This window comes from Bactrocera neohumeralis, chromosome 3 (assembly GCF_024586455.1).
Source record: "Bactrocera neohumeralis isolate Rockhampton chromosome 3, APGP_CSIRO_Bneo_wtdbg2-racon-allhic-juicebox.fasta_v2, whole genome shotgun sequence".
NCBI lineage: Eukaryota > Metazoa > Arthropoda > Insecta > Diptera > Tephritidae > Bactrocera > Bactrocera neohumeralis.
The window spans coordinates 6962291-6988278 of record NC_065920.1 but is presented as its reverse complement, the minus strand read 5'-3'; the positions used below and the strand labels follow the sequence as shown (position 1 = coordinate 6988278).

The 25988-nt window shown below is 37.8% G+C and overlaps 1 protein-coding gene across 6 annotated transcripts in view; it reads right to left on the bottom strand.

Annotated features, from left to right (window-relative positions):
- LOC126754154 (cGMP-dependent protein kinase, isozyme 2 forms cD4/T1/T3A/T3B) overlaps positions 1 to 25988 on the bottom strand; it is a 137207-nt gene that overhangs the window by 5402 nt on the left and 105817 nt on the right. For 5 of the 6 annotated variants that reach the window (XM_050466099.1, XM_050466100.1, XM_050466101.1 and 2 more), the window contains one exon: positions 5803 to 6022. In XM_050466099.1, coding sequence (XP_050322056.1) covers positions 5803 to 6022 — 220 coding nt within the window. Of the gene's footprint in view, positions 1 to 5802; positions 6023 to 11232; positions 12971 to 25988 lie in introns of those variants that run through there. The other variant, XM_050466103.1, reaches the window with a different exon arrangement.

The following is a 25988-nucleotide window of genomic DNA, read 5'->3' as shown; positions in this document are numbered from 1 at the left end:
GCTACACTTGGAATCTCCTAATTGGCGCCAAACAGCGGAAAGGAAGAACGACTGGCGCGCTGTTGAAAACTCGGCTATAACCGCGTAAGCGGTGTCTACGCCAATAAAGAAGAAGATCGATTGGATGTCGGAACAAAGTTAGGCCAACGACTTTTCATGATCCATGCTTATTACATGCAAGAAGTTATAATAATATATAATATGAAAAATTGGTCATTATTATTATACTCGTAAAGTCAGGCAACAATTAAGTAAAATTGAATATATATTAAAGAAAAAAAAAAAACAAAAGTAGTAGCAGTGTAACTAATTGCTCAATTTTCTCAACAGTTGCTAATTAAGTTTTCGCTAATTTAATGCAGCAATGGAGCTGGCACTACACGACAATATAATTAGTAAATAGGTAAATTCAAATTTACAAACAATTACTTCTTTCGTAACGGTTTCCATATTAATATAAAGTGCCCCTAAAAATATTGATACGAAATCTTACAACTTAATTGCTTGCAATAAAATAAGGAATATAGTTTTTTGTTGCATTTTGGCTTAATAGCTTTCCGAACGATTGCACCAGGTGTCAAGAGTCAAAGGTAAGCGCAAAATGCTGCTTGGCGTTAAAGCGATCTAGGCATTCAAATCCAGCTAAGGCACTGCTCTAAGCCACAACAACACTATATAAGCTAATTGATGAACTTGTCTATAGGGGAAGCGCGCTCGGCTGTCATTTTCTGCGCATGCAGGGTTGCACAGCAACAACGGCTACCGGCTGCCCGTGACTGGCAAGCGTGTAAAACTTGTCGTTTTAACGCTGCGCCAATTTGCAACGTTATTTAACGCTTTTTGGTGTGTTTTTAATTTTTTTTGTGTTGTTGTAATTTTTATTGCCAATAAAAATGAAAAGAAATTTGAAATTTTTTCACGGTCATTAACCGGGACGCTGCTGTGTACATTACAAGCATGCGCCGCTTAGTTCCACACATGCAGATCCATTTACATGCATTTTGAACGAGGTTATTGGACAAGTGTTTGCTTAGCAAGCGTTGAAATAAAAACCATAATATATACATAAGAGATGTATTTTTTTATCGAGGATCTTATTTTCTAAGGGAATTTGAATTTTGAATATATTCTGATTTGAAAGAAGCTTACGTCATCAAACTGATAGAGACACTTTAAAGATTTAGTAAAAATTTTAGGAAAAAATCTTAAATCTTAAATAAGTAGCTATATATACGTTTTTTTATAAAAGAACAATAGAAAAGAGAGCCCTTTATTTTACTAAAGAGGTTAGGAACAGACTAGAATCTTCCAAAATCGATTACTTTTGGCTTAGGGTCTCAACAATATTACTCAATTAGTAGAATAGTGAAAAAATATAAGTTTTTATATGTTTCTCGTCCAATCCGGTGCAGTGTCAATCCGTTTGTTGTTGTTGTTATAACGGTTATCAATCTCCGTTAGGATGGTAAGGGTTATCCAGGTTGTCGTCGACGTTGGCAGGGCATGCAAAGAGGTGGCCAGTTTAATGCGGAGACTCATTGCATGCAGGGCATATATTGGATATGTCGGGGTCTATTCTGAATAAGTAGGAGTTTAACCTGCTACAATATCCAGAACGAAGCTGCGCTAAGGTCACTCGCGTTTCTCGCGGTAACTCGAGCTCTTCGTCTGCGATGGGTGGTGATTTGGCTCCAAGAACGCCATTCACTGGAAGGGAGTTGGTGAAGGTGTTGATAGCTCCACTGTGAATGGCGGTCAGTACCTGTCGGAAGTTAGTTGCGTCCGAAGTCCGGTCGGCGTACTGTTCGACGTCGTCGACGTAGTTAAGGAAAGACCTCTTTATATTCCTAGACGTGGTTCATGAGTAAATTGAGGTCGTCAGGTGGCTGCAAGGGTGAAAAAACATCCTAGCAGAAACTTGATTTAAGAGGAGATGGTATCTCCTTAAACATATCCTGTCTCACTATGAAAGGTGTGATGTGCCATAGACGATCGACCAAGGCATGCTGTCGTGGTAAGCAAGTCCAGTGTTCTGGCAGGTCGGAAATTTGACTCAAGCCATAATTTTTGTTCATCTGCGTACCACTACATCCAGTTCGGGTCACTCAGCTTCGGCACGTCAAACTTCAAAGTCCATAATTACCCCTTTGTGATTGTGGTAACATACACGAGCTGACAAAATTTGACAAAAGACTATAAACAAACATGACTGCCAACGAGAAGAAGTCCACAATTCTTTGGATTAATTTTAAAAAGAATTTTACGTCAGTTTCTGTTAAACTGATTTAATAAATAAAAATAATATTTAGATTTAAAGGAAGGTGGGTCAAATGAGACCAAGAAAAAATTAGGTAAAGGTCATATATTGAAATTATCCGAAAAAAATTGAAATTAAAAATAGGTAAAGGAAAAGTTCTTCACACACAAATGTTAAAAGACTTCCCATAAAAAACGCAATGAGTTGATTTTTGTCGGGAAAACTCAATACACAAAACAAGGAAAAGTTGGATCAAGATGAGTAATTCACTTTTAAAATCTAGAAGCATTTCCGAAGTAAAATTTCTTAATATTTATTGAAAAATCTATCCTTTAATGAGTCTTTTGAGTTCAACGAACATGGATCGAATAGAGTCTTCAAGACTCCGAACACGCTTTACTATTGTGGCCATTGAGCTTAGCTTCTAGCATAAAAATTGCCTTTCGGCACTTAAGCAACGCTGAAGGGTATCTGCACATACTTGTATAATGCACAAATGAGTAGACATTTGCTACTTAGCCCACCGCCGCTAATAGTGAGCCGCGTGGCAGCTTGCTTAGCATGTAAGCGTTATTGCCATGCAACAGCGTGTTGCATTAGAGAAAGTTGCTACAACTTATGAAAATTCGCTAAAAGTGTAGAAATGAAATAAAAAAAGACATTTGACGATTGGCATCGATCACCGATCGAATGGTCTTATTGCTACGAATGGCAGCTTGGCAGACATTGACGCTATCCTTAGACACATTGGACAGCCAACACTCACATCAATGTCAGTGTCGTGTCGGAAAGCAGGCTGAATGCCACATATGATGGATGCCAGCATGCCAACTCCTACACACACACACATACACATCCATATATATAATATATAGCCATGAATATGCACATTTTGCTGGTTATGTTGCACTTGCAATGCGTGTTGCAACCATAAATGTGCGAGGAGGGAAGTGTTTGTCATGCTTTGCTATTTGCTTTGTTTTGGACTGACCGCATGTCTGCCTGCCTGCTTGCCTACCTTTGATGGATAGCAATAGAGAAACATTAACTTTTATTAACAGTTACCATAAAAACAAACAAATTAGTGATCAATTTTTAGCGTTAATGCAACATGCCACACGCATCGGCTTGCTGTGGCGCAATGTTGTGCCTGTAGTCAAGCAGCTGCAGGCATTTTCACTTTTTCTACAGAAACATATATACATATATGTTTGTATATATGGTATATGCTACTTATGTGGGTGTACATAAAGTCAATGTCAAAATTGAGTACGTTTGGGGTAGTTGAGAAACACGAAGAAGGAGATTTTCCCGATCCCGATGGGGCCTTGTTTTAAGTAGATGTAACTAATAATATTAAAAAAAAAAAAAAAAATTTCTTCGACTTTAATTCCTTTCCAAAATTTTGGGAATATATTAATTTATTGTTCTTTAATAGCGATTTTAGAATCTTCCCACAGATCGCATCAATCTATGGATTTATTGAGAGAACAGTTTAGAGAGCAGATAATTCCCCGTTTTGGGCCAGTCGATTGGCCACCAACATCGTGGATATTACACCGTTAGACTTTTTCCTGTGGGGATATGTAAACTCTAAAGTCTAAGCGGAAAATCCCGCTTCGATACAGGCCTTGGAGCAAAACATTACGCGTGCCATTCGCCAGTTACCAGAAATATTCGAACGATTCATCGAAAATTGGTCCCATCGAATGGACCATCTAAGATGCAGCCGCGGCCAACATTTGAAAGAGATAATCTTCAAAAAATAAATGCCAAAGATTCTTCTTTTGAATGATAATAAACATTTCCCATTTATACTTGAAATTTCTGAAACTTTGAATTAGATTACTGTCATAAATGTCCATAAACAAATTTTAACCAAAAGCTCGAAACAGTTAAGCGAGTTGCGCGTTCCCTGGGCTGACCTATCCCTTTTACAACAAGAAGCGCCATTAATAATTTAATTTGATCTTTACAAGAGCACAGAAGCGAGTCTACAAGCAAGCTAACATACTTTATAAGTATCTGTGAAAGGGTGATTAGCACTCAATGGTTTGAGGGTATGATACCTGATCACAATTTTTTACGAGTATATATTGTACAATATTATTAATGTATTCAAAACATGACACCCGATAAATTTAGAGAGTGACTCTGTATTCAAAAAAAGTATACACGTTTTTTATTCGAAGATTTTGCAAATGCTGAAGGTATTAATTACAGAGAGCCCAAACCGCTTGCATAAATATTCAAAATGGCCAATGACCAGAGGCCGTAGCAGAAGCTGCAGCGACAGCGGATCAGTGGTGAAAAAGCTAAATATGTCGCTGCTTGTAATAGATATTCTCATATTTCATTGCAAATGTAAGTTTGTATGCAGCATAAGTATGAAATATATATATTGAATGCACCATGCTGTTGGCTTGAGCATTGTGCGCATGCGTGTGAGGTCAATCACTTGACCATTCACTCCGCTCGGTAGAAGATTTTCAAACAAAAGACGTTCCACGTGAGTGCTCAAGGTAAAAATAAAGCTTTTCAAAAGAATGATGTGTGAATGTAAATGTAAATATGTATGTGCGTGTGTATGTTAAAGGGTACCTGAGTTGTGGTGACGATGTTGTAACTCTTTGCTTAGATTAAAATTGAAAGTGAACGCTTGGATTATTGCTTAACTTGTGTAGATTTGAGCAGATATACAAACATATGAATATATATGTATATACTATATATAAACAGCTACAAGAAAATTGTGAATTGTGAATTTTGATTTGGCGAAGACATTGGAAGCACATGAGGTCATAAGAAATTAATTAATAGGGTTGATTTTCTTATATTCAAAAGCTTACGAGAAGCTCACAGATTGTTCCCTGTGTCTATACACAAAGTGTTGTTTGCATATATTTTATTACTGTTCCACAGATCAGTGTCGCTTTGCGATCAAAGAGCAGTGACAACAGATCACATATTCCTAGATTGCCCCACAATCGCAAGAAGAAGGTGTAAGGCCATCATGTAATAAGAGAGAAAACATACAATATTATAATCACTAACGCTAGAGCTTTACTAAGCCTCTCTGATTTGTCTGGTTTAAACGAAATGTTGCCATAACAGAAAAGAATGCAATAGATCATGGACCTCAATGTATTCCTCAAATTTTAATATATCTATCTATATAGTAGAGCCAGCTACAATTTATCCAACGGACCTGCGAGTCAAAACCTCTAAAAGATGCTTGAAGTCACTCCCCTTAAATTTATAATTCTCTTTTCCAGGATCTGTTATTCGCCGACTTCGAAAATAATATCCAAAACACTACATCAGACAAATCTGAGATGAATTCTCCATCAAATTGCCTCAAAAATACCCATTTCTGCTCAACACTGGTGCTAGTTTTGGTTAACAATTAAGGAACCATTTTTCATGCGTACTGGCTTCCGCAAAGCAAACATATGTTAGAGAGCCATTTTTAAATGGCAAAAAAATGCAATAAAAAGTACATTTAATTGGAAAATATAATTAACAAGTGTGTGTTTGTCACTTACCTCTTGAGAAAATCGGTATATTGCGCCTGCCGTATGAGGCCAGTACGCATCATTATCGTTTGGAAGCATTGCCGTTCGATGGCCCATAATTTACATTCCGTTATAGCGGTTATGGTCGCTGTACGCTGGCAGTTATATAATATGGCCAATTCACCCAACACTTTGGCGCCGGAGAGTGTCGAAAGGTATTTACCCTCACGTGAGACCTCAACACGACCCTCTGCAATGAAATAAACAACAAAAATAAAAACGAGTCAATAAAAAGTTAAATTAAGCACAAAATAAAGTATAAATAAAAACATACTGCAAAGGCGAGAACTGGAATATAAAAAATAACAGTAAAAATTTTGCATTAATGCATTTTTAAAGCAAAGGTGTGGCACGATTTCGGCATTTACGTGAATGTAACGGTAAATAAGGTATGTAAATATGTAGCTCATTGCATTAGGGTGAGCCAAAAAGCAACATATTGAGTTCATGGGTTAAAGTGAATCTAAGTTATATACAGGGATAAAATATCGCTTTAGGAGGAAATTTGTAATTTATTTTCGAAAGGTTTTGGCGAGCATGCAAGCTTTTCCAAATACTTAATTAACATGTAAAATAATATTTGTTCTTTAAAAATACCATTACTTTTTAATCGTTTATGACAAAATTTTTACATTGTGGGTTCTCGTACAACGAAAAATTCTCTAAAACATTTTCTAAAACAAAATTTCGTATATTTAAAGCTTTGAAAAGTGAAAATCATAAAGTAACCTCATTATTACTAGGGTTGCACATAGACGGCCTTCTTAGACACATATATTTGTCAAGTAATAATAGAATGCATGGAACGGTGATAATATAATAAGATGTCGTCCGAATGGATGAAAACACTCCGGTTTTGAGAGTATTCGACGCAGTACTCGCCGGGAGAAGTAGAGGAAGACCTCCACTCCGTTGGAAAGATCTGATGGAGAAGTACCTCGCTACACTTGGATTATCCAATTGGCACCAAAAATCAAATTTTGAAATTGAACGACTGATGATATTTTCGGCTATGTCTTCTGGTTTGCCGAAAGTAAGAGAAGAACTTCTACGATGCGGCAGGATGAACTTTGCTCAAGGCAAGTGGTTCAGTAGATCTAATACGTTCAAATCTGGATCAAAAGTCGTAGTATAGCAAACGCACAGGAGCTGCTCTTCGACCAGCACGTGTTCGGCGCACTCGAGGTCCATTGATTCAGTGCTAGAACGCAATACGCCAATGGAAATCGAACTAGGTCCCATTCCGATGTGAATGGCCAAGGGTGCGAGTTAAAACAATATATTAAATGGGAAACAAGACTGCAGCCTAGTTGAATGCAATTACCCATAAACTAGGCACACACATTCGTACAATTATACTCGATCATGCCGAACGAACGCGAGCATATGCTGCGATCAACAACAAACAGCGAGGGCACAACGTGAGTAAAATCTTCAGCAAATACATTCCCGACTTATCCTTTTTTTCAGATTAACATGGAGACTCACATTACTAAATAATGTGAGGTTAGATAGACGATCGAGGGGATCCAATTTTTTTTCAGAATAACTTGTAGGCTATCATTACTAAATGAAGTGACGTTGGGATAAGCGATCGCGTCGATCCGAATTCCTATATATGCTTTTATATAATTTTTTTAGCAGAAGAAAATAGTTTCATGTAAAATAACAAAAAAAAAATCTATGAAAATGTATTTCTGTTAAGTACACAATAAAAAATCCTGTCGTCTTGGTTCACTAAGTCCACCTAAGCACCTATACATATTTATGCACCAAGTACCATACAATTGCAGTTCAATTCGAATTGAGTAATATGACTTAATGCTGGCAAGCAATGAAGTAATCCCAACAACGAGTCAACGAAGGAAATATTGCAAAATGAAACTGAAATTAAAACGGGCTAACAATTCAGCTTTGGGCTGCAAAGCGACATTTACAACCACAAACACAGATACATAAAGGCAGGAGATTTGCAACAGTGCATGCCGCCAAAAAGTTGAGTCAACTTACCACACAAAAAGAAAAGAAAACAAAAAACTGCAAAGCAAAAAGCAACCGGTCCAAATGTCAATTACGAGCCCAACCTAGCAAGAAACTAGCCGACTGCAGTTGGACTCTGACTCTGACTCGCCAGCGGCGATTTGTCAATTGTCATGGAGCCGCTGGGTGCGGGCAGTTGGCCCCTATGTGTTGCATGGTAATCATATGAACACTCTTATATATTACTTTGCATATATTTGTGTGTGCGTGTGTGTATGAGTGTGTCCTGGGAGTTTAAACTCGTATCCGAATGGCACAACTTTGAAATTGTATTAAAGTTCGATTTGTTTGGTCGCCAAATGAACATGAAACGAAACAAGTATAATCTCAAATGAAAATACGAGTAATCGACTACAAACAACAAAAACCAAAAGGTAATAAAAAGCATAACAACTGCATGCGAGTCGCCCAAAGTGGTAAGAAAACCCCGATTCCGGTTTCACTTTCAAAAAATGCAAAGTAGTCTCACTGCTAAAGCCGTTAGCTGGCGAACCGGTCCGTTTCAAATCTACCAGTCTTGTGTTTAGCCTTTGTATTTGGCTTTGTGTCTTTGTTGCTGCGCGGCTGCTGCTGTTTTAGTCTTAGGTGCAGCGCCAAGCCGGGCTTAAGAAGTTGAAGGCAATTTGTGCTAGAAGCTTTGATTCGCTTGATTCGCATGGAGACAAATGAAATTTTAAAATTTTAATGCCCATTTTTTGCGTTCTCATTGTATAATTTGTGTTGTGGTGTTGTTGCTGGTGTTTTACTTTCTTGTTTTTGCTGCCGGTTAGAGCGGTTTCTCGTCTGGCCGGTCAGCGCTGGATTGTGGTTCAGGGTTTGTTGTTAGTATCGAAATGGAAATGACATCATTTTGTTAGTGTTTTTTTCACTTTGCTGTGATTTGATGGTGGGTGCGGCGTTAGCGCGGTGGGGGGTTGATAAATTACCCAGTTAAATTAAGATTTATGGAAATGCTTAAAGTGATATGCGTTTCAAAAGAAAGTTTTGTGAATAATGGAATTAAGAATTTCTAAAAATAAAATGTAACGAAGAAAAAGATTAAGTATTAGATGACAAATTTAAAAAGTACATATATTAGGGTGATCATTAAATATATGAAATTGACGATTTTATAACTATCACTCTCTCAACGGGCAATGCCACCCTCAGAGACATTACATATGAACATTAGGGCAACACAAGCGCTGTCTCCGAGCACCTGGAGAGTAAGGACAAACAAGTTTTACGTGAAAGTCCTCAAGAGACTCAAACGAAAGGTCAATCGGGTACGACAAGACATCGCAGCCGATTGGAAGTAGCACCACGACAACGCCCCGGCTTACACCGCCTTTCTTGTGCTACCTAACCAAGGCCGGCATCTCAACACATGCGCTCTACAGATGTGGGACTTTTGTTTGTTTGCTTGTCTGAAAAGGCCGATGAAAGGCAAGTATTTTAAGACGTCAGTGGGGATCTAAGCAGCATGCCCCTCGGCTCTCAAGGCTATTCTGGAGAATGCCTTCCGTGACGCCTTCAATGCTTGGAAATCGCGCTGGCAGCGCTGCATCGACGTAGTAGGAGCCTATTTTGATATTTTTTAAAGAATTGTAATGATTGGTTCAATAACTATTTTTTAAATCAACTCAGCCCTATTACTTTCCGGATAAACCCTGTAAATCGACTCAGATCGCCACGCTAATCACTTATGTAGTATGTACTTTAAAGCGTCTCTACGTTTCCCTCCATCTATTACAAACTTCCTGGCAAATTTAATCTACTCTGTTTAAGGTATACATCTCTGATGGACTACAAAATTGTATGTGACTCTTATACTTGTATCTACCGTCGAATCAAACGACGAAGTTTGCTTTAAAAACTCCTTGTATTCATTTAGGAACCTCCCTAATACCCATAAAAAACCAAATATAATTTTAGAGTGTATAAATTTGTCACTTTCTTGGAACGCGTGTGAGCGTGACACCAGAAGAAGCTTTCTGCTACTTTTACCTTATTTAAATCTTCTTTATAGCCATTATGGGTCACTCGTTAACCTACTTCTTAATAAGATTTGCATGTGCTAACTCTTATTGGCAATTTGTATTGTGCAGATGGCTTAGATTATATGAATAACAAATGAAATGGTTATGAATAGCTAGAATATTCACCGGTGACCTATAAAAATAATTTTGATCGTCAGAAGAAAAGGAATGTGAAAGGGTGTGTACAGTTTGAAAGAGAAAGGAAATCGGCACGAAATAAAATGAAAGCATTAATCTACCAGTGTTCTATATTAGTTACTTGGTAGCAAAGGCTTCATGGAAGGGTCTTAGAAGGAGTAGATCACGTCGCGGTTTGATAATGACAGGGTTGGAAATTGACATTGGCGATTATACAAAGAAAATTCCAGAGAAGTCTAAACAAACTGGTTCCGTAAACTAAGGTCTAAGCGGAGCCGGATCTTTATACGGCCAAGGTCTATCAACTCAGCACCATTCCTTGAAATTGATTAATAGACGAGGAATGCATAACAACCTTAGTTCTATTGTCCCATCCCTAAATCACAAATGCTCACCTAGCCACAGCATATTGAAAAGGTCCAATATATGCTGAGGGCTAGCGAGGCGATGTGATTTCTATTTGGAAACATGTATCCAAAGGCTTTTAACCTGCGCCTACAGACTGTTATGTCAATTAGTAGGTGTTCTGGTGTTTCAGGCTCCCCGTCGCAGAACCGGCTATGTTGCTTAAGTGCTTCTTCAGCTTGCAGTGGCAAGTGTAGAATGCGACCAGTAGTCTGAGTTTGTCCCTAGAGAGGCTGATTGCATATTTAAACCTGATGAGGTTCTAACCTCTCATTAGCAACTTGCAATGCCGCATGCTTTGTGGTTGTTGCCGATACCTCTCTCTGCCTACTTCATCTTCTTTGCGGAGAAGTATGGGGACCCACCTCAGTGAAGGGTTGAGGTCGTTCCATGTTAGTGGATGCTGCGGAGCCCGTGAGCTCATTAGTTCGTTGCCGGCTATACCTTTGTGACAGGGCACCCAGATAAGGTGCATAAGGTTTGATTCCTCGAAATTCCTTCAGGAATGTTTTCTGTCGCTAGAAAAACCCAACAACCCTGCATTTTCGGATAGACCGTTCCACGAAAAGTGAAGTTACTATGTGCCGAAAATGTGGCCGAAGTCGTTTTAGTGTCACTTTGTTCCGTTTTGAACTGAACTCAAACACTATATACGACTAATATCTAAAAATAGATTGCCCAATTCTTTTATACTGAAAATATCTATAATTTTGCTTTTAGCAATAGAAAAATTAACCTATAAAGATGCGAACCCTCTACCCAGTCATTGTAACACCCAATTTTTAAATATTAGTCTTACCATCTCTAGGGATCTCTTCGATCTCCGGCTGTACACCACTAACGCTGGGGTCGCGCAAATTACCGGTGCGCCGTTTGCGTGCATATGTATGTATCGGAACGAGCAAACGCGGACGTGGAATGCTGAACTGATCGTCGGAGCACTGCGAAGCACTATTCGTAGACGAAGCGCTACCACGTTGCTGCTGCCGATGGCCGACACCCAAAGTCATACCAGCTAAGGCATCTGTTAAACTGTCTGTGCTGCGTGGCCGTGAGGGTTTACTCACAAGCGGCAGTTCGCCGATATTTAAGTTATTATCGTCTATGGGTACATCAACAGTGACGAGTACGGGTGTGGGAGAGTGTTTTTGAGATGAATTGCTATAAGCATTTGTGCCAATTGGAAGCGGTGGTGCTATGCGCCGCGGTGGTGGTTTTGGTGGCGTGCGTCGGCGCACAGTCATTGTGTGCTTCGCAGATTTGAGCGCCATGTCTTCGGCAACGGGTAGACGCATGGACTTGGCGCGATTTATGGTCGCTACACGTGGTTTGGGCTTTGGCGCTTCACTGCCGCCATTCAAATTGCTATCACAGTTACTGGGTGCGGGCAGCAGTGGCGTGCGTTGACGTTGCGGTTGTGTCGATATGACGTTTGGCAGTTGTGGTTCTGTTGTTGCAGCGGCTGCAGCTACACTCATTCCGTTGTGCGACGCCAGCGTTGTGCTTGATTTGGATTTTTTCAAACCCTGTTCCATTTTCCAAATGCGACGCAAATCTTTGATATCCAGCGTGGAGGATGAAGACGTGGAGGAATTGGACACGGCCGAGGCAGGCGAGGAGGACGGCGTAGACTGCTTCGATTTGCTGGGCGCATACAGCATTGTTTGTGAGCGTTTTAGCTGCAACGCTGGCGGTTGCGCAGAGATCTGTTGACGCGGACGTTGTTGGCGCTCCATTGTCGGATCGATAACATAGTGATTTTGCTGCTGCGCCTTCGTGGCGGTTTCGCCATTGTCTGCTTCGCCTTTCAACACGTGTGTGTCCCACTCGCCATGCAGCTGCTGTGGCTTGCGGCGTAACGTTGACGGCTTATAGCCATTCAAACCTTTGATCGCTTTCACGATACGCTCATCGCGACTCTGCTGCTCTAAGGCGCTGATCTGTTCCAGGCTCATCTGGTACTTGCAGAGCGTGGAAATGCCGTCGACGAGGTAGCTGCCACCAGTGTGTGGGTGGCGCGCCGTTGTATATGCAGCGCTGTTGCTATTGTTGCTGTTGTGACTGGTGTTGGTGGCGTCATTCGTTTCGTCACTGCTGGGAGACATGCGCTGCGACGTGTGAGGATCACTGCGCGCGTTGAAGCTTTCGTGCGCCTGCAGCCAGTTGGCCTCGTACAACACACCCATCGCATTGTGGCCGTCCAGTGAAAGGCTGGCGTCGACCGCCTTGCCGGGGTAGCGTTTGATTTTCATGCTCGTGCGCCAAGCGTTGGCTCGAGTGATCGTCGGTTTGCTTGTTGCACTTTTTCTTTTGATTTTTTTATTTCACTTTTGTGTGTGTTTTCTTTTTGAATGCACTTTTTTATTTGCTTTTCGATTTTTTGCGATTACGACAGTCTACAAGAACACGTATTGAGTATTATCTTTATGTGTAAATTTGTATTTATGCATATTAATTACTGTTCCAGCTCACTGCTTGGTTGCCGTTTAGTCGGTTGCGCATTCGCGCATAACGGTATGTATGCAATTTATGGCAGCCTGTATGGCACATATGCATAATAAATGAAAAATAAAAATAATTTCAACAATAAAAAACAGCAACAACGGTATCATATGGACAATAGCGATCTACACGTCACACATAACATAACACGTGACGCGCCAGTGGCTTGGAGTACGTAATAGATGTGTGTGTTTATGCAGATACTGGCGAAAGGTATTCGATAAGCGACGCGCTTCTATATAAATTTCAATGCAGATAATATCAGAAAATGCTTCGGCAAACGTCAAAATGCATTTGACTTCAAAAATCCGTTAAATATTTGTATATGTGCATATAAGTATCTATATATTGGGTAGTTGAAAAAGTCGTTTCGTATTTTGTCTATAGATGTCGTTGCATTCGTATATTTCCAGTGCTACCAATCGCATTGTGTCATACCATATAGTGTTGGAAAAGTGAGATTCAAAGCTTCATTTAAATTGAAGTCGGGGAAGTTGAAAAAAAGTTACAGCTGGTCAAAAATGAATGAAAATAATGAAGAAATTCGCTATATTTTGAAATGTTTGTATGAAAAAGGGAAGAATGCCAGCTTTTACAGGTACATTTTTACAAGAAATCAGTCCCCAAGGATAGCGATTAGCGAAATGGCGAATCGAAAACAGCTCAAACCATGTTTTCATCTTTGTAGGAGCTAATATTGTAAATATTCAAGCCTGAAAGTTGTCGATAACATCCATAAAATTACCATACAATAACAAATAATGAAAGTGAGTGCGAGACCTGAGGCTGAACTAAGCAAGTATGCAATATTTGATAATAATAGTAAACGATTTTCAAAAGTTAGCTTCGGAACCTCAGCAAGACCCTGCTTGAATAAAGGCTTAAGTTGCGTGAACGCTTAACAAAAACTTTTCGGCATTGTTTACTGGCTTTCTTTCAATATATAGGAAAGTCTTTATAATTAATACACTGACTCCAAAATCTGGTAACAATGCACTTAGTTCAAGATCAGAGGTTTTTTTGTGTTCTCGTTAATTTTTTTTTGCTCATTTTCGGATAAATATCAGTCGAATAAATTTATAGGAGTTATTTTCAATTTCAAAAATAATATACATAGATGATATGCTGGTATAAGTCATATTAGATCACAAAAGAAAAAGTAATATGAATATGGTGTAAATACTAAAATCAATTATTTCAATTAAAGAGGAAAGAAGTGCGTCCAACTCGTAAATACAAGGGATAAAGTAAAATGCTGACCGATTTACTCGAAGCATTTTTGATGCCTTAAAGTGAGGTAGATTTCAAAGCTTTGAAGCTTCGGATAGAAAAGGCTTAGGACACCGTCGCTTCAAGGAATCAAATATATTTCGTTGGGTAATTTAGCTTTATCTCAAGAACAGCTCTCAAGGAAACACCAGTTCATTTTATTTTATTTTTTTTTTGGCAGCGATGAAAGCAAACAGCTGTTTTGCGCGCAAAATGAAGAAGAATAAAAATGAAAGCCATTGTATTGGAAAGTTTTAAAGGAAAATATAGCGGGAACAACTCATATGCAGCAAAAAAAATTGTAATTAAGGAAACAGCATTACTTCAGAGAACAATTTTTTTTAGTTTTAGTTAGTCAGTGCTACAAATCTCCAAGTATCCAGATACTGCGATATTGGATAGAGGCAAATTTTAGTATTCGCAAAGGACAGAAAAACTAATCTAGAGAAATCGTAAAAAACATATTCCTCTGAATCCGAATTGAGACTTTTTGGAAACTTTGCATACAACACAGTAAATAAAATTAAATATTAAAATATTTTGGGGTTATAAAGTTAAATTGTATTTATGATTGAATTTCAAATCTTTACAAATATTTCAGAACCCCAAAAACTATTGGAAAAAAAGATAATATCAAGATGACAATATTTTTGTATACCACAGACACATCTAGAATCTGTGCTCCTGACAAATATCGATATTTTTAACTTATATAAAACAAATTTTTTGCCTAAAATTTTAAGCTTTAGCAATAAAGCATCACACAATTCAACAAATAGCGCAGTCACTCGTCAACCTTTCACACTTCCGCAACAAGAAAACTTGATGATAATTTAATTATTATGGTACATGCGCTTTTTAAGCCAAATAAAACTATTTTTTACGGTTGCAACCTTCCTGTCGCACACACACACATAACACAAACACAAACATACACGCATGCGCAGCTGAGCACGCATGATTACATTAAGGCTTACAAAAAATCCCATGCTCGCAAGCGCAATTTCACTGCCGCATTCAGCTGAGCTAAAAGCAAACATGTCAACTTCCACATACAAACACACGGACACACAAAGTGAGAGACGCATGCGCAGACCTTTCCTTTGCCTTTGCGCAATACACGCATGTTTACAATGCTTGTAATGAAATTTTGCACTTGGAATGACCAAATGGGTGTGATAACTGGACAGCCCACTATTTACGCTGGCCATTAACAGCGCGCAGACGTGCCAACGCGTTCAAAATACGAGCGAGACCGTTCAGCGCAGTGGCTTATTCGCACACACACACACGTACATATGTATGCGTATAAATCAAAGCGCTCGACATGCAATTATGGCAATCGGTTTATTTATTTTTCTGTTTGCCGCTGCTGTTGTTGTTGTTCAACGTAATTCGCTATTTACAGGGTGCCTTTGTTTGGCAATTGTCACCGACGCGTTTTACGGTTTCGCTTTTCTCCACTTCTATTTGGTTAATGCGCGTGTTTTCACTTTTTTCGTTTGTTGTTGTTGTTGCTACTGGCTGTTTGCCGTTACTCGTCGTGTGACAACGAAATTGTAAATAAATACAATTAAATTTATGGCATTTTAGAAAATGCTTTGTTGCCACATCTGCCAGATACAAGTAATTCAGTAATTTTCATAATTTGCATATACAAACATATGTTTATACAAGCATATATACACATTAGGGTGTGCGTTATTTCCCCCAAGTTGATTGCTATATCCCGAACAGGGTTTATTAAGATTGATACGAAGTTTGTAACACCCAGAAGGAAGCGTCGTAAAACCCTATAAAATATATGTATAAATGATCAGCCTGACGAGCTGAGTTCAATTAGCCATGCCCATCCGTCCGTCCGTCCGTCTGTATATACACGAACTAGTGCCTCAGTTTTTGTGATATCGGCCTGACATTTTCAAACATGCTTTTCTCCTCAAAAGGCTCCTAATTTGTCGGAATATCGTTGTATTGAGCACTTAGCCCACAGTGCGTATGAGCAACACAGGATTTATAAGGCACTTGCATAACTTTAACTGCGTATAACTTTTAAAGGAATATTTTTATGAAAAAAACTACTAAGCCATTTTTTGTAGAGCGTTAAATTTTGTATTAAAATAAATCGTTTTCAAAATTGTAGCTTTAATTGCTTTGGAGATACAAAAAATGTTAGGCAAGAGATCAAAAAGCCAGAGCTTGCTTACGTTGGATAATTTGTTTAGGGCAAAAATTAAAAAAAAAAAAACATCTTGGTAAATAACAGCCACCCTGATACGCATATATACATACATATGTACCAACATACAATGTATCAACGAAGAATCTCTTCTTTGAATGATAAAAATCGCAGACACCGTTTATCAAGGTTATGAGCACGAGAATTTCGTGCAAGAAAACTAATATTCATACAAAAAAAACATAAATAATTACATAAATGTATGTATCAAAATACAGTTACATGCCAGATTGTTAGCAAATACTAGCTGTTTACGCACAACACTATTATATTTCTTTTTCATTTTCGCTTTTCTTAATTCTGCCTTAGTTTACTTGTTAAATAACACGTAACAGCCTTCACCTGGCGGGCTAATGACAGCTGTCAATGTCGTTTGTGTCAACTTTTTTGGTAGAAAAGATCAAAAGAGCAAATCAAAGTTTGATTGAAAAATTCTTTCATGCAAATATTTGCAAAAACTAATAATAATCTGTTATTATAATATTATTTTGTGTGCTTTAATTGCTTGTGAGGGACCTTGACAGATATGAAAGAAGTAACCGAGCGCTGCTGACAGCTATCAAAATCAGCAGCTTCATACCTTTGACAGATAATAAATTAAACGATTAAGTTGGTTTATCATAAATTTAAAGAGATATTTAAGTGATGATAGCAAGAGAGTGCAGAGTTTTAGATATGCATGCCTTACGTAAAATGTAGTGTATTTTTCTTATGATACGTATGTATGTAAATATGTGCCTCTAGTCATAACGCCATCTTGAGATGTAAGGTAGATCGCCTTCGGGCAGGTGCAACGTGGCAAACGCTAAGAGACCTGCGGCCGTGATAGCTTGTGTGAACTCCTAACAGACCTGATCGCGGATAACGATGATTTCAGGACTGAAATTTTGGATTTGTTTGAATCCTGGGCTGGTGGTCAAGGTATATGAATATGTGGGAGTGGCACCCTGCAGAAATGGCTGGCGGGTTAATACTGAGACAACCTCCGTCCCGTTAAAATCCTGGCAGGCCTCATAGTTCGTTTCTCTCCCGTCAACATTAAGTTGATGTGGTAGGTGTAAGTTGGTAGGTTTTTAGGTTAGGTCGGTTCTGAACGCATTGCCCTATTAGAGCGTGCGTCAACCCTCGCCTTGACGTCTTAATAGAGAGAACCGTGGGACCATTATAGGCGACTACCTTCCAGGAGTTGGATAGCGGGCGGCTCTGAGTAGGGACCCAATAAACGGGAATAACAAAAAAATATACTACCGTGTCGGAACCCACCTTAAAATCGGACAGGGTCCTGGGCGGGTTACTACTTGTAGTGTATACTTGTATGATACCATATAATAATGTAATAAACTTAAGGATTCATATGGACGAGGGATTTTTAATAAATTTTCAAGATCAGCCATAATCCAAGGATATGGATTTCTCAGATATTTCTCATATACATAATTCATCAATGTGCGTCAACAGAGATGGAAGAACACATATACAAATATGTCTACTTGGACGACTCATGAAGAAATGTAAGCATTAACGGAATTTATGAACGTGAAACTATAGACTTTGCATATAAAATAATAAAAAGCACCCTTTTGCAAATAATGTGTGGTTATGTACGAAATGCAACCTTTTTCACTGCACATTAGCTTATTGCATTTGTTGCTATGCATGGATGTCATTAGTGTCATGGTCATTAATTTGCATTCGGAAATGAAAAGCGCAAGTAACGATGTCTGCATATTACGACTAGCATTTTCGTATTCAAACAAGTATGCAGTTACGGTTAGGTCATAAAATGCACGAGCATAAAAATAAAATATGAGACAGACATGCAAGACTTCTTTAACATTAACATTAGCAAGTTCGTTGAATTTGCAAGTAAACTCACTGACGCCATAAAATTAGCATACCGGCTTAAATATGCACGAGTGTGTGTGTGATCTTGTTGGTAATGACAGGGAAAAGCTGCGCAACTACTTTAATGGGATTGCATGTTACTTTTACTGCCATATGCATTTTAAATTAGTAACAAATTTGTGGAGTAAATATTAATCAGCTAATTTATGCATATGCATATATAATTAGTGTTGACAGAGGTGCTAGATGTTTCTATTTTTAGTGTAAATATCCAAAGGTTGGTGCTATAAGACTGATCAATTTTAGATGGTTATAAAAGCGTTTTTGGCTAAGATCATAGTCTATACGGAGGATCATAGTCGGAGCATGGAGCTATGAGTAGAAGTTCTCGCAAGTGAGGAAAGCCATTCACTTGGTAGTGACCAGAAACGAATACTTTATATATAACTCAAGCAGCTCACGACTTACGGTCTTAGACAAAGTAGCCTCTGGGTGGTTAAAAAATATCTGTTTGAAGGCGAGCTGAAGCGAGAAGGCGAATCCTACCACCCCAGCATTGTGCGCTGGATTTGGTACCAACCACGTAAACAAACACCCCCAACAACCCCCAATGAAAAGGTCAACACAGCCTCGAATAAATTAGTTTCTAAGGATGATGTTTGCCTGTAGGCAGTATGATCTATAGGCATTTTAAAATTCGTTTGAATAACAAAGAAAGGCTACAGTTCATAGCTGGGTATCATCTCATTACAACAAACTCCTAAAAAAATGGCAATCAACATTTCAAAACTGATCCCACAAGAAAAAAATTCAAAAGCAAAAGTGAAAGGAAGTAAAGGAATCAGTAAATTAGGCTACTCTTTTTCTACGCTTTGATTACTGCACAAATCATAACTACCAAAGAAACTGAAAAATAAACTAAAACAAAAATTAAAAATAAACTTTATAAGATTTCCCAAACCAAGGGGCGTAACATAAACTCCTACAATTTCGCCAAAAACTACTTGAGTAAGCTTATAATCACATATCACTGTAGCTTAGAAATAAATCAAAACATGGATGAACAAATCAACCGATTGAACCAAAAATACCACGTGCTTACATACAGCCTTATATAAATTAATATATAAGCTTTTATTAAAAAATTATATACCAATTTGAAATCGTATAACAGGAAAGTTAATTATAAGCCAATCAAAACAAAAAATGCAATTTGTTTTATAAATAAATCACGATTTAATTAAGCCGTGCTCTGGCACGTGTATCCAGCGCCTAACTCATCGAACTAACTTAGGCACAAAACTTAAAGTGAAGAGATCTTATCGGCTGTTGCAGGAAATTTCTCATAAATGAACCGTAGTTTACTGGGTGGGTATTAAATAATTAAGCTTTGCTGATTGGAGTAAACAAAAGTAGAGATTTCTTGGTTTGTTTGCCTTAGCGTTACTGATTGCATTGATTAATTATTAATAACAAAAGCCTAAACAATAAAAAAAAACGGTTTGATACAATTTTGAGTTATTTTCTATGGCCGCATAGAACAAATTAGATTAAAATAGACGCATATCATTCACATTCAAGATTGAAACAGACGTTCACTTTAAGAAAATATTATCGTCTACTGATTGGAATAGTCTTAATTAATCATACATTTTGAAGATTAGCTCAAATCATACACATTGAGAGGAAGCTTGATAAATCAATGCGAGATGAGTTTGTTCATCAGCCGACAATATATTCGCTCTTCTCTTTCTTCACTATCTAAAGGAAGATAATAATAAATACTTTTTAGGTTTGATGGTAATATGAGGTTAGCTTGACGCTTAGCCAAGGCGTATACATATGCATGATAAGTTTCCGTTATAGGATAATTTGGTTGAATGATAGAATATTCTATGTATTACTTGAAAATTAGTAGCTCACTTGCTGTAGAAGGTTAGGTGGCTAAATAGGCAGGTAAGAACACACTGACGTCCAATGTTTGTTAAAAACGGAGTCAAAAACATCACATAAATTGATTTGGACATCTTGCTTTTTGGGGCTGTACATTTCAACGACCCCTTCTTGACCTGATTGTCATACAGCCTGCTGTTGTATTCAGGTTAAGAAGGGGCTTGAGTGTGTCATTGCTGCGGAATGACTGGATTTCCGACTATGATGTGGAGAGTAGGGATATCTAAGTAGCAGGAGTCTTCTAGATGATATGGTCAGATGTTGATGGCAGCACCGTTGGGACTCCTAACGGTCGAGTGACTTATGAGTACATTTGGGACGTTATGTTTGTTGAGGGGGACTTTAGATTATGTCTGAGTCTGGGTTTTCTGCTTACGGGGAATGGGCTTTTGAATGAATTTTTGCATCAGTGGTACCTATCAGATAGGTCAAGGTCCCGATTTACTCGGACAATAGAGATCTGGGTGGTATGAGGATTAGCTGAACTGTTGCACTTTTAGATGCTAGAGTGTAATCTCCACTAGTCGGAATGCCGAACAGTTGGGGTTGTTTGTGCTTGAATTGTTTAGGTGGCGAAGGCGTTTAACTGGGACTTAAGATTAGCTTCTTGTGTGAATGGTGTGTGCATATAATGTGCGTATGGGGTCCAACCCCTGGCCATAAGTCCAGAACAGGAAGGAAGCCGGAGACTTAATTCTGGTTCCAGTGAGAGTAGGAGCTCTTTTAGTTCGCTCCTACCTACTCATGCATTGTGTTTAAAACTCGAATACGGGAAGAACTGACACTTTGTCAATTGAATAATGAGTTGCATTTCAAGCAGGGGTCCGACCCAAAGTACGGCAGAGGTTTTAGATGGGCCTCGAACCCTTCTAAGTTGTTTAGTGTGTCCATTCCAAACTGCGTCTTGGTAAATGAAAATTCTTGGCGTGGCATTTGTACTCGCGTTCATGTTTAAAATCTAGTAGATCAAGGGATTGAGCATTGAACTCAAATATTATTATATCTAGCGTAGTGCTCGTGAATAATTGTTTTTGAGAGCTTGTCGGATATTTTCAGACAACAACTCTACAAAATTTTGGAAACATTTCAATAAAGGAAACAAGTATGATTTATTGATATAGATGTATGTATGTATATCTATATAACTCTCGACAAGGCATTCACTCATTTGTAAATACGTACATATCTATGCATGTATTTAGTATATTTACAATTTAATGTGACAACTGTGAAAAATTTCACGACAAGTTTCACTACAAGTCGGTTAAAATATTTGCTTTGAGTCGCTCTTACCGCGTATACAGTTGCACAAGACAAATACGAGTATATACATATATATTTATGAATATTTATCTATGAAAAAGGATGTTTGCACACAACAACCAGCAACTAAATAGCAGTAATAACAACTAAATTGTGGAGTAAGAAAACCAAAACACAACAACGCGAAATTTGTTAACACAATAGACGATATCTACCACTGATAATGGTGAAAGATAGCAAAACGTAAAAAAAAATTAAAAATAGTATAGAAAAAATAAAAAAAGCAACGAAATCAAGGAAAGCACTTTGCTAACGAAGCAGCCGAGGAAATTATTGGTTTGTCAATAGATGGCTGGACGATGATAACTGGTTGACGGGCGGGCTGGCGCTGTGCTTGGCCCACAATGCGTTTGTTTGTGTGAATGTGTTCGTGTGTTTATCAAAACCCATCAGTGGAGACATGCTTGGCATGTTTAGATATGTATACATATGTATGCTTTTAGGCATATTGTATAATACATATGTATGCACAACTGTGTTCGTTTGTGCCTAGGCTATCTTGGCAATTGGTAAGAAACAATTAACAATAAATAACGATTTCGATTTTCTATTGGCAGCGTGTGACACTTGGTCAATAGATAAGTGCTCTCGTTTTGTTGCAAATGTTGTTCGTGCTTTTGTTTATTTGCTTATAATGTTGTAATAGGAGGCAAAAGTTACGAGTTGCTAAGCAGGTAAATAGCAGACCTAAATATGTGCATTGTAAAACAAAAAAGATTTATAAAAATAAAAGCAAGAAAACCCGTTAACTTCAGTTGCATCGCAGCTATAATATTCTTCAGAAATAAAAATGTTTCCGCACAAGAACTTGGTTTTGATCGATAAATTTGTATGACAGCTACAAGTTATGTTGATCCGATCTGAAGAATTTCTTCGGATATTGTACCGTTACTTTGCATAATAATCCATGCCAAATTTCGTGAAGATATCTTTTCAAATAAAAAAGTTTTCTATGCAAGGACTTAACTTTGATCGATACGTTTATATGGCAGCTATATGCTATAGTAGACCGATCTCAACAATTTGTTAGGATATTGTACGGTTGCTTTGGACAACATTTTGTGCAAAATTTTGTGACGATGGCTTGTCATATAAAAGAGTTTTTCATACATTTACTAGTTTTTATCGATAAGTTTGTATGGCAGCTATATGCTATAGTGGTCTGTTTTGAACAAATTGTTCGTAAAATGTACTTTTGTGTTGGAAAATTGTCCATGTCAAATTTCGTGAAGATATCTAGTCAAATAAAAAAGTTTTCCATACAAAGACTTGCTCTTTATCGATAAGTTTGTATGGCAGCTATATGCTACAGTGGTCCGATATAGACTGCTTTGCATCTGTGAAGGGTATTTGAATTTCTGTGCAGCCGAAGTTAACGTTTTTCGATATTATAAACATGCTTGTCATAGCCTACGCTTCTTGGGGTTTGAAAGATGCTTCACTTAAAAGGCTACGCACGAATCTTTTAATAAAATATGCGATATTTTAACAACGGATAATTTTTACGGTACTTTTCCGCACGTATTTCGATATAGGTATACAACAAATCATTATTTTGTTGTTTGAGACACAGATATATACATATGTACATACATATATAGCATTTCTGTGGTGAAGTGTCCAAACCGGGCTTGGTGACATAGCATTTCGGTTTTGTCACGCGTGCGGTTTTGCAAGACACAACTAAGATGGCAATAATAACAACAATAAAAAAGCATAGATAGATACAGATAAATTAAAAATCAACACAAGCCACGAAGGAAAAGAAAAGAAAATGAAAAACTTCGCATTTTTATGCACTTTTAAGTAATTTACGTTGACTTTGAGCCGCTTTTTAGTGGCAAGACAAATACTGTTTGCCACGAATGTTGGTTTTTCCCAGCTGTGGCATTTGACTTGGCAGGCGCGTCGTCGGCCATCGCAAGCGGCGAATATGCAATAGTTGGTGTGCCGGTATTTGTGCGTGTATGCATGTGTGTGCGTAATTTTTCTTGCATTTTGGTGGGTTAGTCGTTACGCCATTTAGCCATAACCGCGGCGGCAACAACACCAAAAATCAACACCGTGCACGACATATGCCAGCAATACACGTACACATGTATATGTATATGTACTTGCTTACGTACATTCAATCGCGATCAATCGCCAAATCGTCGACTCTGCCACACAAATACATACAAACATATGTTCATACGATATTTACGAGCAGTAATTGTGGTTGTTGCCAATTACAGTTTTGCTGTCGTTACTTTGTATGCAATGCACACATACATACATATCTGTGTATATGTATGCGTATAAGCTTAAGATTACGTTTAGTTATTTTCGTATAACCGCTTTTTGCCATTTTTTTATTTCCATTTTTTTGTATGGAAGTTTTTTTTTTTTCTTTAAGCCACGCTCAGTAAAGTTGAGCGACGCAGCGCAAGGTCAACAAGTCAGTCAAACATACCCACATTTGCACATATGTAAATACAAAGAGTTATAAGCGCAAAAAATGCAAAGAAAAGAAAAACAAAGACAAAAACGTTAACTTCAGCTGCCGCTATACTATAATACCTTTCATAGCTACATTTCTTATAGCATAAAATGATAGAACAAGATCTTTATCTTACTTTTGATCGATAAATTGATATGGCAGATATATCCTAATTTGTTCGCAGATGGGGAAATCATTTATGAAAATTTTTGGGACGATATCTTGTTAAATAAAAAAGTCTTCCACACAAGGACTTGATTGTGATCGATAAGTTTGTGTAGCGTGATATAGTAGTGCGATCAAATAAAACTCCATTGCTTTGGATAATTTCCAAATTTCGTGAAGATATCTCGTCGAATAAAAAAGTTTTCCTTACAAGAACTAGATTCTGATGGTTCAGAGTGTATGACAGCTATAGGCTATAGTAATCCGATCTGAAAAATTTCTTCGGATATTGTACCGTTACTTTGGACAATAATCTATGTCAAATATCGTGAACATATCTTGTCAAATAAAAAAGTGGTCCATACAAGCACTTGATTTTGATCGATAGGCTTGTATGACAGCTATATGCTATATTAGTCCGATCTGAACAGTTTCTTCGGAGATTACTCAATTTCTTTGGATAATAATCCGTGCTAAATTTCGTGAAGATATCTCGTTAAATAAAAAAAGTTTTCCATACTAGGACTTGATTTCAATCGCTCAGCTTATATGGCAGCTATAAACAATAATAGTCCGATCTGAACGGTTTGTTTGGAAATTGTAGCGTTGTCTCGGACCATAATCTGTACTGAATTTCAGGAAGATAATTTATCAAATAAAAAAGTTTTCGAATATCGAATATCGGCGGTTCTGACAAATGAGCAACAGATCGATATCTCAAAAACTGAAGAAATACTGCGTGATTTAGCTCGTCTCGCTGATGATGTATATATGCTTTTTAGGGTCCACGATGTTTCCATCTTGGTGTCCGTCTCCGTGGCAAACCATGGTTCAGGGTATTGTAATTTTAAAGAATTTGCGCTAACAGCAAATACATACACCCTCATATACAATATGTATACATACATATATATATATGTATATATATATATATATATATATATATATATATACATACATACATACAAACATTTAAATTACTTTACATACCACTGAGGTGGAGATTTGCTCGATGGGTTTTGCATCGTATACGTTGTTGTTGGCAAGTAGGTGGCCAAGCAGCGAGTCTTCACAATAACAACTTCACAAGCAACAACATAAACCATCAAGAATTTCGCTGGTAACCGAACTGACAGCATTCGGTTGGCTTATTGAAGAATTGTACGGCTCATGCAATGCCGGAAAGCAATAATAACGGTATTTAAACTTAGCAATGAATGAGGGTATAATGCGGATCTAAGACAATAATTTGGGTAACGTGTTTCGCATTCGACACTGTAGCGTATTAGAGCGAGTAGAGAATACTAATATTTGCTAGTATGGTCATTGAAAGGGTAATCGTTTGAGAGTTAAAAATAAATAGCAAGGAGTTTTGGCACGCCAAGCATATTTGTTATATTATTTGCTGATTTAGAAAACTGAAGAAGCATATTTATCATATTAATAGCTATAGTATGAACATATGTGGATATAGTGCAAAAGAACAAACAACTCGGTTAATTTTTTTTTTTAATAAAAAAACTAAAAATACATAAATACCTTATTTCACAATATAAACCAATATCAATCTACCTCTACAATTTTGCTCGTTCCGTTCGGATTCCTTAAAATTTTCAGACGAAGAACCCAAATTTTTTACTATCATAGCTCTCAAACCCTACTAAAAAAATATTAGCAGAAAATTCTCACGCAAAAAGCCTGAACCTTCAAGCAGATCTAACCCTAACCACCTCTAATTATCAATTGCATCTTCTTCTCATCTCGAACGTTGCTTCAGCTG